This window comes from Neovison vison, chromosome 6, assembly GCF_020171115.1.
Source record: "Neovison vison isolate M4711 chromosome 6, ASM_NN_V1, whole genome shotgun sequence".
In the NCBI taxonomy this organism is placed as follows: Eukaryota; Metazoa; Chordata; class Mammalia; order Carnivora; family Mustelidae; genus Neogale; species Neogale vison.
Genome location: NC_058096.1, coordinates 22,535,993 through 22,548,883, shown reverse-complemented (window position 1 = coordinate 22,548,883; position 12,891 = coordinate 22,535,993). Strand labels below are relative to the sequence as shown.

At 34.6% G+C, this 12,891-nt stretch overlaps 1 protein-coding gene across 2 annotated transcripts in view; it reads left to right on the top strand.

The window, feature by feature from the left end:
- Positions 1-12,891, top strand: part of NCAM2 (neural cell adhesion molecule 2) — a 524,714-nt gene that overhangs the window by 286,357 nt on the left and 225,466 nt on the right. For both annotated transcript variants that reach the window (XM_044251090.1, XM_044251091.1), the window contains exon 2: positions 12,214-12,288. In XM_044251090.1, the coding sequence (XP_044107025.1) occupies positions 12,214-12,288 (75 nt within the window). The remainder of the gene's footprint in view (positions 1-12,213; positions 12,289-12,891) is intronic.

The window sequence follows — 12,891 nt, the reverse complement described above, 5'->3', positions numbered from 1 at the left end:
TATCCCTTAAATGTGGTAAGTTAGACCGAATGGTATGCTGAAGGAGCAAGACACAAAGTGACAGAGAGAGGCAGACAACCTAATTCTGGAGGGCAAAACAGAAGGGAGGAAATAGGAGGCTTGCCATGTTGAAGAGGAGGACTGCATGAAAAAACGACCTGAGGAGACTTCTGATGTGTAATTAACAGCTTCCAAGGGGGCCCGTTGGAGAAGGAGCCATACTTACATGTGACAGAATTTGGAACATAGGGTACCCTTAAATATTTATTATTACGCTAGTTTGGTAGAAATGAGTTACTTTGATACTATTATAATTTCTCTTAGCATTGATTTAGAAATTTGGTTATTTCAGGTGTATTTATTACATTATAATAAGATTTATAATAACTCTAGTCCAGGGGCGCCTGGGTGGCTCAGTGGGTTAAGCCACTGCCTTTGGCTCAGGTCATGATCTCAGGGTCCTGGAATCGAGCCCCACATCAGGCTCACTGATCAGGGGGAAGCTTGCTTCCCCCTCTCTCTCTGCCTGCCTCTCTGCCTACTTGTGATCTCTGTCTGTCAAATAAAATCTTTAAAATATATATAACTCTAGTCCATAGTTTTCTGCAAGTGGTGACTGAGACAATAGCTTTTTGTGTTTGTAGGGATAAAACTTAAAATTTTGCACTACATTTTCTACCCCTCACCAGGGTAATGAGATCCTGGAAGTGAACACCAGAATATTTTGTATTATTTGTGTATGCGTCAGCAAATTCTATAGTCTACTGTAGAAAGTCCTTCCTAAGGGAAGAAATCTTTAGTACCTCAGTCCACATTATTGAATTCAGGCCTCTCTGATCTGAATGTCTGTGCCCCTCCAAAACTGGGATGGTGGCATTTTAATGCCCAAGATGAAGAGGTTAGCAAGTGGGGCCTTTGGGAGGTGATAAAGTTATGAGAGTACAGCCCTCATGATCGATTAGTGCCCTAATAAAAGGGACCCCCAAGAGCTCTCTCCCTCTTTTTGCCCTGTGAAGACACAAGAAGTAAGCAGTCTACACCCTGAGAGAGGTCTTCACCAGAACAGGACCATGCTGGTGCTGTTGACTTCTCAAAATATATAAATTGTTTATTTCATGAAACTCTAAACTTTTCAGCTTAGGGAAATAGTTTTCTTGTGGTTATATAATAGCAAGCTTTCTATATGTGCTCAGGTGAATCTACTTAGTGATCCCATGCATGGTTATTGAGTGAGCCACTGAATGAGTAAATAATTGCATTTACCTTTGAGTTATAAATGTCAGTTTTATTCTAGTAGTCATTGTGAGTTACCCTGTGCTATTGAAAACCTTTAAAAATATTATGACTCATGCCTTATAATATTCTTTCAAAACTGTTTATTTTAAAAGAGTGTATTCCTATAAAAATATTTTGAATTCTGGGACGTAATGTACTCATGTTATAGTAATTTTATGATTTACACTGAGCAAAGGAAATTAGTATGGTCTTACATTAAGGATGGCATCTTTCATGGGTCCCTTATAATAGTGCTTCTAATTTAAAACATTTTTGTACCTAAAGTTGAGGAAGACCTGTTCTTTCTTTTCTTCACACCATTTCATACTAGAATTTGCAATATCCTGACAGGTTTCAGGTTTTCTGAAAATGTATATCAAGGTGTGCTGATAAGCACTATGAGTGCTGAATAGCCAGCACTGTGATTCAATTCAGGCAAGGAAGGCAGGTGAACACTGATGTGGCTGGGCTGTGACAGGTGTTTGATTTCTGATTCGTCAGGCTTATGAATAAGGCTTATACTAACCTTAATCTGGAGAGAAAGTCCACACACTTGGAGTAGACAAAGCACTTAACATGGGCATCCAGACACTTAGGAATTAGGCTCAATGCAAACACTCTTCTTAATTTAATTTATTACTGCATAGTATTAGCAGTGATTCAAAATTTTACACTATGTTCTATCCTAGTTTCATCAAGGCAGCTAATAAGTTACATGTCTAAGTGGTGTCTATTGAAATAAACTTGGATTGGATGTAGAACTTGGACTTAGCTGCCACTTCAGGATATTTTAGTTTTAATTAAATGTCACGCTCACCAAAAGTGATGAGTGAGCTGTGCTTGGTCTGGTAACACACTCTGGGCCTACCTACCACCCCGTAAGCAGAGATCGCATCACTTCACACTCAGATGACATTTTTCAGACTAATTGGCATAAAGGGATATTTTTTACTTTTATTTAAATTTTAAGAAAAAATGATTTATTTTAAAATATGGAATAGACGGTCTTATTGCTTCCAGGTTTATAAATATTAAAGTAATTGTTTTACTTTTATTGACAAACTATTTTGCTGAGTATGCTATGTATTGAAGTTTATTTAAATTTGAGTTTCAAAAAATAAACAGACAAATTTGGAGTTTCAACTTCTATATCTCATTCTAAACTTACTACGTGTTACTTAATTTCAGACAGTGTATTTTGGGGAAAAAATTTTGTCTGTTTTTACAACAAAAATATATTTAAATCTGCACGAACTTCATTTCACAAACATTTCCTCTTTGCTATGATTTATTTACAATTTCTTGGTAAGTCTAGGTTTTTAAATGCTTGACATGTGGGAGAATCTCCATACATAAGTGATTGATTTTTGCTCAGTGCTGTGGTTCTATGACATATAAAAGTGTTATGACCGTAAAATATATTGCCTCACCATGATAGTGTTCCCAAGCTCATTATTTCTTGACATTTCTTTACAGATCTTCTCATTGTATTTCTTTCTTTTTATCCTTATTTGGCCTTTCTTTTCCCTCACATATTCTCTTTTGAACACTGATTACTTTTGGAGTACCAGTCATTTGGATGACATTTTTATATACTTCTATTCACAAGTAAAATGCATGTTTGGACTGAAACACAAATATCCACAATTACTGAATAATCCATGATAGCAAAACAGTTTACTCAAAAGGCACTTAATATGTCACTAATTTAATTTATGCAATTTTTTCTAAATTTAGCAAGGCCTAGATTCTCAAAAATAGAGTAGTCTACAGAGAGTAAACATAGATCAAAAACTGCTATTTATTCAGTTCAGCCAACAGAAACATTCATGGAGAAATATGAATAAGAAATTTTCATTTGCAGGGCACCTGGATGGCTCAGTCAGTTATGTGTCTGCCTTCGGCTCAGGTCATGATCCCAGAGTCCTGAGATCGAGTCCTACATTGGGCTTCCTGCTCCATGGAGAACCTGCTTCTCCTTCTGCCTCTCGCTCTGTCTCTCATGAATAAATGCATGAAATCTTTTTAAAAAGAAAGCAAAAAGAGACATATTCACTTGTTTTTGTTTCATTTTCTATAGTATCACTTCGTGTATACACATTTTTAAATTTTTTTTTAATTCAAATTAGTGGACACGAAGTGTAATATTAGTTTCAGGTGTATAATATAGGGTTCAGCACTCTATTATAGGACATCATCTGCTGCTCATCACAGGTGCAGGCCTTAATCCCCATCACCTAATTCACCCATCCACCCTCCTCCTCCCCTTAGGTAACTATCAGTTTTTTCTCCATAGGTAAGAGTCTCTTTCTTGGTTTGCCTCTCTCTCTCTTTTTTTCCCTTTACTCATTTGTTTTGTTTCTTAAATTCCACAAATGAGAAAAATCATATGATATTTGTGTTTCTTAGAATGATTTATTTCACTTCGCCTAATATTCTCCAGCTTCAGCCATGTCATTGCAAATGGCAAGATTTCATTTTTTAAAAAAAATTAATTTTATTTTTTTCAGCATTCCAAAATTCACTGTTTATGCACCACACCCAGTGCTCCATGCAATACGTGCCTTCCTTAATACCCGCCACCAGGTTCACCCAAACCCCCACTCCCCTCCTCCAAAACCCTCAGTTTGTTTCTCAGAGTCCACAGTTTCTCACAGTTCAACTCGCCCTCCGATTTCCCCCAACTCACTGCTCCTCTCCATCTCCCAATGTTCTCCTTGTTATTCCTTATGCTCCACAAGTAAGTGAAACCATATGATAAATGACTGTCTCTGCTTGACTTATTTCACCCAGCATAATCTCTTCCAGTCCCGTCCATGTTGATACAAAAGTTGGGTATTCATCCTTTCTGATGGAGGCATAACAGTCCATTGTATATATGGACCATATTTTCTTTATCCCTTCATCTGTTGAAGGGTATCTTGATTCTTTCCACAGTTTGGCTAGTGTAGCCATTGATGCTATGAACATTGGGGTACAGATGGCCCTTTTTTTCACTACATCATTATCTTTGAGGTAAATAACTAGTAGTGCAATTGCAGGGTCATAGGGAAGCTCCATTTTTAATTTCTTCAGGAATCTCTACACTGTTTTCCAAAGTGGCTGCACCAACTTGCATTCCCACCAACAGTGTAAGAGGGTTCCCCTTTCTCTACATCCTCTCCAACACTTGTTGTTTACTGTCTTGCTGATTTTTGCCATTCATTTTTATGGCCATGTAATATTCCATTATATCTATCTATCTATATCTGTATCTCACATCTTCTTTATCCTTTATGGACACTTGGGCTGCTTCCTTAACCTGGCTACTGTAGATAATGCTGCTATAAACATTGGTGTGCTTGTATCCCTTTGAATTAGTATTTTTGTATTCTTTGGGTAAATACTTAGTAGTATACACATAGATTTATTATGGACTTTCTTACAAACCAAACTAAGCCAGAGAGGATACAGAACAGAAGCAGATTTGAGAGAAACTTAATGAAGAGTGAGTTAAATTTTGTGAATTTTATATCAGTGAGAGGAGAGGGTGAGAGAACCTTAGAAATTTCTTTTTTTTTCTGGCAAACTAGATTTAATAGATAGTAAAGCCATAACTTAAGATAGAAAATAAAGAATGGAATAAAACAGAAAGAGAATGCTTTTGAATTTTGATATGTTGATTTTGAGGGTTATGAAAGTTTTTTTTTAAGTAAATCAGTATAATAGGCATTAGCAAATATGTTTCTAGTTCTCACAAATTATGAGAGGGAGATGCATACAAATTTTATATCAAATACATATAATTGACATGTGGAAGAGGGGATGATGGATAAATAGAAGCTGAGTTTTGAGTGCTTACAATGAAGCCAGACTACACTGAATATTTAAAGAATATTTATGTGAAGGGTATAGTGAAGTAAAGATCACAAGCACTGAGCACAAATTTTTGGATTCAAATCTGGCTTCACCATATATTGGATGAGTGACTTTTAGGATGGAATTGATTAGATGGGGTCTGTAGCTTGACAGAAAAGGCCAACTGAGACAGAAGCATTAAGGAGGTAGACCAGTTTCTTTTAAAAGGACGCGGGTGATCTAGCAACTGGTATATTTATTTTGCTACCTTAGGATGGGAAAATTGAATTCAAATATAAAACAACAACAACAACATGGAGTTGAAGAGGAATTACACTAAAAAGTTTAACTTCATCTTTGTAAACTTAGATGAAAGAATTTATTTATAAATAAATTTCAGGGTGTAGATGGCTCAGTTAAGTGTCTGCCTTAGGCTTAGGTCATGATACCAGGGTCTCAGGATCTAGCCCCACATCGGGCTCCCTGCTGGGAGATTCCTCTCCCACTCCCCCTGCTTATGTTCCCTCTCTTGCTCTCTCTCTCTGTCAAATAAATAAATAAAATCTTCCAAATAATAATAATAATAATAATAAAATAAAATTTTCATAAAATATTCATAGCCATCAAATTTCCTAAAGTATTTGAAGATAGTCTTTCTTTCTTATGCTTCCAAAGTTCTGAATTTTCTTAAACATCTTCAAAATCTAGTAAACCACTTAGACTGTTGTAATACGGTGACATGAGAATTCAATAATAAAAAAAGCAAGTAATCTATGTACCTAGTTCTCTTAAAGCAGATAAGTTTTAAAAGGTTTTCAATGAAAAATGGAGAAAAATCATAATCATTTGGCATAAATAATTTATAAGGACTTTCAGTGAGTAAGATTCCTTGAGGGTTTCTGTAAGTAGTAGGTAAGTGCCTTAGTTCTCCCAGCTCCCTGGATGTGGGGGCCAAGGAGTAATAGCGCTTGCTTGAAAAATGTTACAAGTCATTGTACCAAGATAAATCAGTGCCTTAAGTTCTTTCTGCGTGTCTGTTGAATTTTAAGTAAATCCACCTCTGCTTTGTGTCAGGCATATAGTAGACTGATTAAGTTGTCACTTTTTAAACCTCGGTAGGTGATAAACTGGCCATTTTAAATGCCATTGTTAAATGTTGTATCAAATTGCAATGGGCTCTTGGGCCCCTCATGGAACTTAGAAATGCCAGTGACTTCATTGTATTTATATTCCTACAAATTAAAAAAGCCTCTTTTGAATATCTGCTATTTGATATGCCTGGTTAAATTATTAATTTAAGCTTTGTTATGACAGCAGTTACTTTTGTTAAAATGGTCCCTGTGTTCTATTTTGAGAAATAATTTTCATTTAGGAAAGAAACCACAGTTCCATACATTCCCTCCATTAGCTCTTCTCCTGATACTCTTTTTCACTTTGGTGACCTTTGTTTCACTGAAGTAGAAGATCTTAACGTCTTTGACTTTTTCCCTTTTTCACCATTTTTCTAATTGATCAAAGAGGTAACTCCTATTATGATCTTTCCTTGTTACATCCATTGCTGTCTTTCCATATTCCTTGCGACCAGCCAACGCAGATACTCAACATAGCATACTCTGAAACGCTTGTCCCTTTAATTCAGTTGTCAGTCATCTTATCTTCTGCCTAACCTTTATTAAATGCCAATTTTGTCATGTCAGTATCTATTCATAAAAAATTAATGAAGAAAAATTTAAGGTTCGATATTTACCATGGCTTTTGAGATCCTCTGATGTCTTTTCAAAACTATTTCTCCTGATAATATATTACCAATATTATACATGAAGTTAACCTCCTCTATATTGATCTCTAGCTATCCTCTGAATGTTCCTTGAATACCTTTGCCTTACCTGGAATGTCCAGAAGCACATATATTTCTCATATGTCATAGACACATTCACATATTCACATATGTCTACCCTCTTTCTGTCTACTGCAATATCTATCACATCTTTTTCAAGTTTTTTTGCCCTCTGTGAAGGCTTCCTGATTATAAATCTCATGATGGCCATAATTGATACATTCCATCTTGTTTTATCATTTTTCCTTTTATGTAGTATTAATTTTGCCAAATAAATTATAATTCCTTTGACATTCGGAACTGTGGTTTATTATTTTTATATACCATTGTATTTAAAAGAGTGATTTGGGGGCGCCTGGGTGGCTCAGTGGGTTAAGCCGCTGCCTTTGGCTCAGGTCATGATCTCGGGGTCCTGGGATCGAGTCCCTCATCGGGCTCTCTGCTCAGCAGGGAGCCTGCTTCCCTCTATCTCTCTCTCTGCCTGCCTCTTCGTCTACTTGTGATCTCTCTCTGTCAAATAAATAAATAAAATCTTTTAATAAATAAATAAATAAATAATTAAATAAAAGAGTGATTTGCAAAATGCAAATAGTTAATAAATACACTGATTTTTATAGATAATTTTTTATTTACCTAACTGTACTTTAAAGGTCGATATTACATGGATTTCTTTGAAATTAGTTGACAGAGGTTACAGATTTATCATGGCTCCACTTTTCAGTCTATGGGTTTAAGATTTCTCTTACTTTAAGACTCTATCATGAAGAGGGGTGCCTGGCTAACACAGTCAGAAGAGCATGTGACTCTTGATCTTGGGGCTGTGAGTTTGAACCCCACATGGCTGGGGTGTAGAAATTACATAAATTTTTTAAAAAAAGAGAATGTATTGTGAAGATACTGACATTTTTTTCAATGATTCAACCCTATTCTAATACAAAAAGATGATTTATTGATTAATTTATAAGGAATGCCATGATTTAATCAATGATGGCCCTTGTAGGCAATGAATCATTGAAATACTACACTCTTCACAGTTTTCTTTAAAGTTATTATATCTATTCCAAATGCATAAAAAGTAAAACATCAAAAAGGGGTTGTTCAGCATCAGTGAATGCCATTTTATTTTCAAATTCCAGTCCTAAATGGAAATTGTAATTAGAAATGCTTTTTATTTTTTTCTAAATGAAATAAAGGCCTCATATTACCATGCACTTTCATTTTTTGTGTGTGTAATTTGAAACACCAAAAATGGAGAGATTAACTAGGTAGGTATCAAATATATCAGCCCTGTCCACTTTTCTCTGAACACAACTTTTGACACTACAAAACTTTAATTTTCTTCTGACATTTGGGTCCAAAATGAGACTGTTGGATGTGGCCACAGGTCAAGAATGATTACGAGAAACTCTGGATGTTAAATCACTAGAGCCATGATTAAGACATGACCTTAAATTTTAGTTGTCCAGGTTTTTCCTAATATGCACAAGTTTTAATGTATCTGTAGAGGTCAATTAGAGCACATCTAGCCTTTGGGAAATGTATTAAACTAAAGAATTATGTATTTTCTTTATATACTTTAATACCTGAAGTATAGCAATGTATTTAGTCACCAAAATGTCCGTGGAAAGTATGGTCTTGATTAATGGGTGAATTGATCGTTTTTACTGAAAGAAAAATTAACCAAGTATTTTAATATAAATTAACTAATTAATTTCAGGCTCATTTTCATTTTATTACAATGAATAGGTTATCTATTATACCCATCAGCAAATCTGTGTAAAATTACCCAGAATTATATTTAATATTTAAAGTGCTTACATCCTTTGTCTTTTCTATAAACTTTTCCTTAGAAAAACAAATTTACTACAAAGACCAAAAATGGAAAGTGTTTAAATAATAATCAGCAGACATTTCTCAAACTGTCTGACATCCTTAAATTCTTTTTAAAACAATGAAGTCATTGCACAATTTGATATTGTCAATAAAGTCAGTGTTCTGTACCTGCTGTACAATAAGCTCTTGGTAAGTGTTTATCCATTGTTCTGCTATGTATTCATATGTTATCAGTTTAATTAAAGGAGGAACAGAAGTGAGGTTGATGAGCCTTCACTTTTAGAAATTTACATTTAAATAAGGTAGAGAAGTAAATATAATTAGCTGTTATGTAAGTTCCATTTGTTTAATGAAAATGCCTACTGATCAAAGATATTTATTTGTTGTTACCGTAGAGGAGGCTATCAAAGAACATTTTATAAAGTTATTGATATTTTACTCTTGCTTTGAAGATAGGATATAGCCAGCCATGTGGACAAGTGAGAAAGGGAGAGAAAAGCGGAAGAAATAGTTTGAGCGAATCCACATCGACAGGAAAGTAAAGGAGTCCATGAAAAAATGGCAGGGATGATTCATTGTGGTTGTCTGTAGCTTCACAGGGTTGGGAGAGAGTAATTGGAAATAAACTTGGAAAGGCAAGTTTTCTTTCAATTAAAATTTGTGTAATAACTAATTGGGCTAAGCAAATCCACTTTGAGGACTTTTGAAACAGGCAGGTGAAATTAAACAGCTTTAAAAACTTATCCATGCAGCAGCCTGAGAAAAACTTCGTGGAAAGAGATTGAAGAGATAAAAGTCACAAAAAGAAATACAGAATCTGATATATCACTATCTCAGATTAAAATAAACATCTCACATTAAAATTAATGAGTACATGTATTAGGGGGAGAAGTGTTGGAAATAAATAAGAATGCAGGCAAATGATATTTCAGAGGCTCTATCTCCAAGACTTGAAAATTGATTGATGATGCCCCAAAATGGAATATGAACAGTGAGCAACTTTTGACAGATGGAAAATAGATTCGGTTTGCACATAGAAAGTTTGAAATTAAATTATGCTATCCGACTGAATTCTAGCTGAGGATTGGAAATCATAAGATTAGGTTTTGGAAAAGTGCATACTGAAGATCCCAAGAGAAAAGAAAGAAAAGGGAGGAAAGAAGGAAAACATGGAACAGAATGGAAATTCCCTTTTTATTTTCAACCATATAATGTCTTTTTTGCCTCCTTCCCTTCTATCTGTTAGAAGATCTTTAAACAAGAAAGCAGTGCCACTTGTGGGGCTTGCAGCTCAGTGACAGATGAGCATAACCCCTTTCTGAAGAACTGTATCATTAGCCCACACTGCCCAAGCTGTTCATAAATTAAGCTCTCTTCAACCTAAACTCTTTAAGCTAAACTCAGATCTTTTCTATCTGCCCAGCTCTTTCTCAGTTTATAAAACCCCCAACCACATGCTCAGAATTGTGTATCCCCAAAACCTCAGCCATCTCTTCCCATTTAAACTTCTTGTAGGGACAGCCTCAATTTCCTTAACTTCTGCAATTTGCTTCTGTTGTCCCATTACACTTAAACTAAATGCAGTGGAACGATTAGTTGTGCTTCAAAATGAAAAGTTCTCATCTGTGAATGCTCACTGGAACTGGCCTTGTTTGTAGCTTTTAGATAACTCTGTAGTCCCCTGGTTCTCCTCTTTTTCTTCCTATTCTTTCTAACTTCTGTGCTTTTCTTAACCTATTTCTCTCTGAAATCTCAGATTTTACTTGACCACTTGTTGAGACTCTGTAATATGCCAAGCACTCTTTGAGAATTAAGGAATTATGAATAAAAATAAAGCCCAGACCTGAGAGGAGAAGAAAACCCTGTAAGCCAGCCTGTTTCCCAAACAAAGAATGTGTTATTCAATGATGGGGAGTATAAAGAAACATATTTTAAAGAGCTTAAATATGTCCAGCAAGTCTTCCTTGATCAATAGTTTCTTCTTCTCTCATGCTTTTGATTGTACCTTTCATTTCTTTAAATGTTTCTGATATAATTAAGTTATGTTTTGAGTCTTATTCCATTTTTTGAAATTTCATGGGTCTGTTTATCCTTTTGAATGTTTTAGTTGACTCTTGCTCTCAGTGCCTTATTTCACTTTTTTTTTTTTTTGGACAGAATATCAGTTTAGGTTGAAGAGAACTTAATTTATGAACATCTGGGGCAGTGTGGGCTAATGATATAGTTCCTTGGAAGGGGATTATGCTCGTCTGCCACTGAGCAGTGAGCCCCACATGTGGCACTGCTCTTTTGTTTAGTATTTCAGCTTGGAGGTTCCCAAAGAACATGTGTCTATAATTAAATTCCCGAACCTGGGATATGGCAGAGTGTGGTTAATCTGTTTAAACAGAAACAGTTCCCTCTCCTGCACAGGCTAGGAGAATCCACTCTCCTTATCACTGCCCTTTTGCCAGTGGGCTGATTTATTTTCTACCCTCCTCATACTAAGGGTGAATTTTATTCTGCTCCCATGTTACCTGGTGTGCTACAGCACCCCCTTTTATAGACAAGTTTTGACCCCATCTTTATGCAATCTGTGCACCTTTTGCTTACTACAATCCACAAATTTCCAGTATCACTTTATACTCTGATTTTTAGATTGTTCCTCATTTCTTTTTTTAATCCCTTGATGCTCCATTACTTTTCTGAAAGGCCAGCTATAGGCATCTGGAAGTAAGGGATGGTGGGAAGGGTTTTGGAGTATGGTCACACTATCTTGCCTACCATATTATTAGAAATATAAGTCTTTCAATTTGTATTAAAATATAATTCTAAGTATCCTCTAAAATTTTAGAATATTGAGCTATTTTATTTCAAATCGGACAAGGTTATTGAACATCTTTGCTATTTTATTACCATCACCTTAGTTCCTTCACTTAATTTACTTATCTTGTGAAAATAGTGTTCATTCACATTTCTTATGCAGTGTTTTTCATCTTTTCATGGAAATATTTTAGTAGGTAGTCAAAATGCAGTTTGTATTTTAATTGTTATGATGACAGTGTAGGATTTCGAATGAGGTTCCAAGTGTTGGACAAACATTTTGTAGTCATTGCCCAATGTGGTGGCACATATACAACCAAGAATGTAAATACGGAAGTGAGTATAAATTGACTTATTTATGTGACAAACAAATTTCAACATGTTATATTAAATAAGTCCTGTATTTGATCTGGTTGTGAGTTATATACTAATGGAACAGACATAATATTGTTAGATTATATTTTATAATTAGATTGCATTTTATAAAACTTTCATTTCTTTTTATAGGTAATAAAAATTTACAGGGAAAATAATTGCTGTTTGGGTCATGTCATTTATAGATCATGTGATAGAATCTTAGAATTCATGTTAAAAGCCATATTTAATTTTGATTTAAATATTTTTTTCAGCTCTTCTTCAAGTGACAATTTCACTTAGCAAAGTAGAGCTTAGTGTGGGTGAATCTAAATTCTTCACATGTACAGGTATGTATTTATACATATATTTTCAGATGATAATGTGTTTTATGCTTTAATTATTTAATATTATATATTGGCAACATTTAAATGGTGAAAAACAATCTTCTGAAAATAAGACCTTTTATTATCATTGGGTTTATGAGGTTGGAAAGTGTTAATAACCCTATTTTGTATGTTAAAAAATATGAATTTTATTTCTGTTAATTTCAACTTATTACTTTTGACTGCCAAACTAGCTCATTTATTTTGAAAATATCTTATAAAATATAAAGTATCCACAATAACCTAAATAAATTCAAATAGTTGTCCTGTATAAACAGTAATATTAGGATGAATGTAAATATTATAACTGAATTATCTTTGTAAATATGCAATGAATAAATTAGATATGGCACACTGCACTGTAGTTACACCTGAATGAAAACTTTGAGACAAAGCAAATCAAATCCATCCTTAGGAAGAGTGAATTTTTTAAAAAGTAGATATTTAATCAGCAAAACTTTTGCAAGAATTTTGTGACTATTAATCAAAAGTATCATATATCATAATACCTGTGGGAAATTTTATGGACCTCATTTACTTTAATCATGCACATGCAGAATTTTTTCA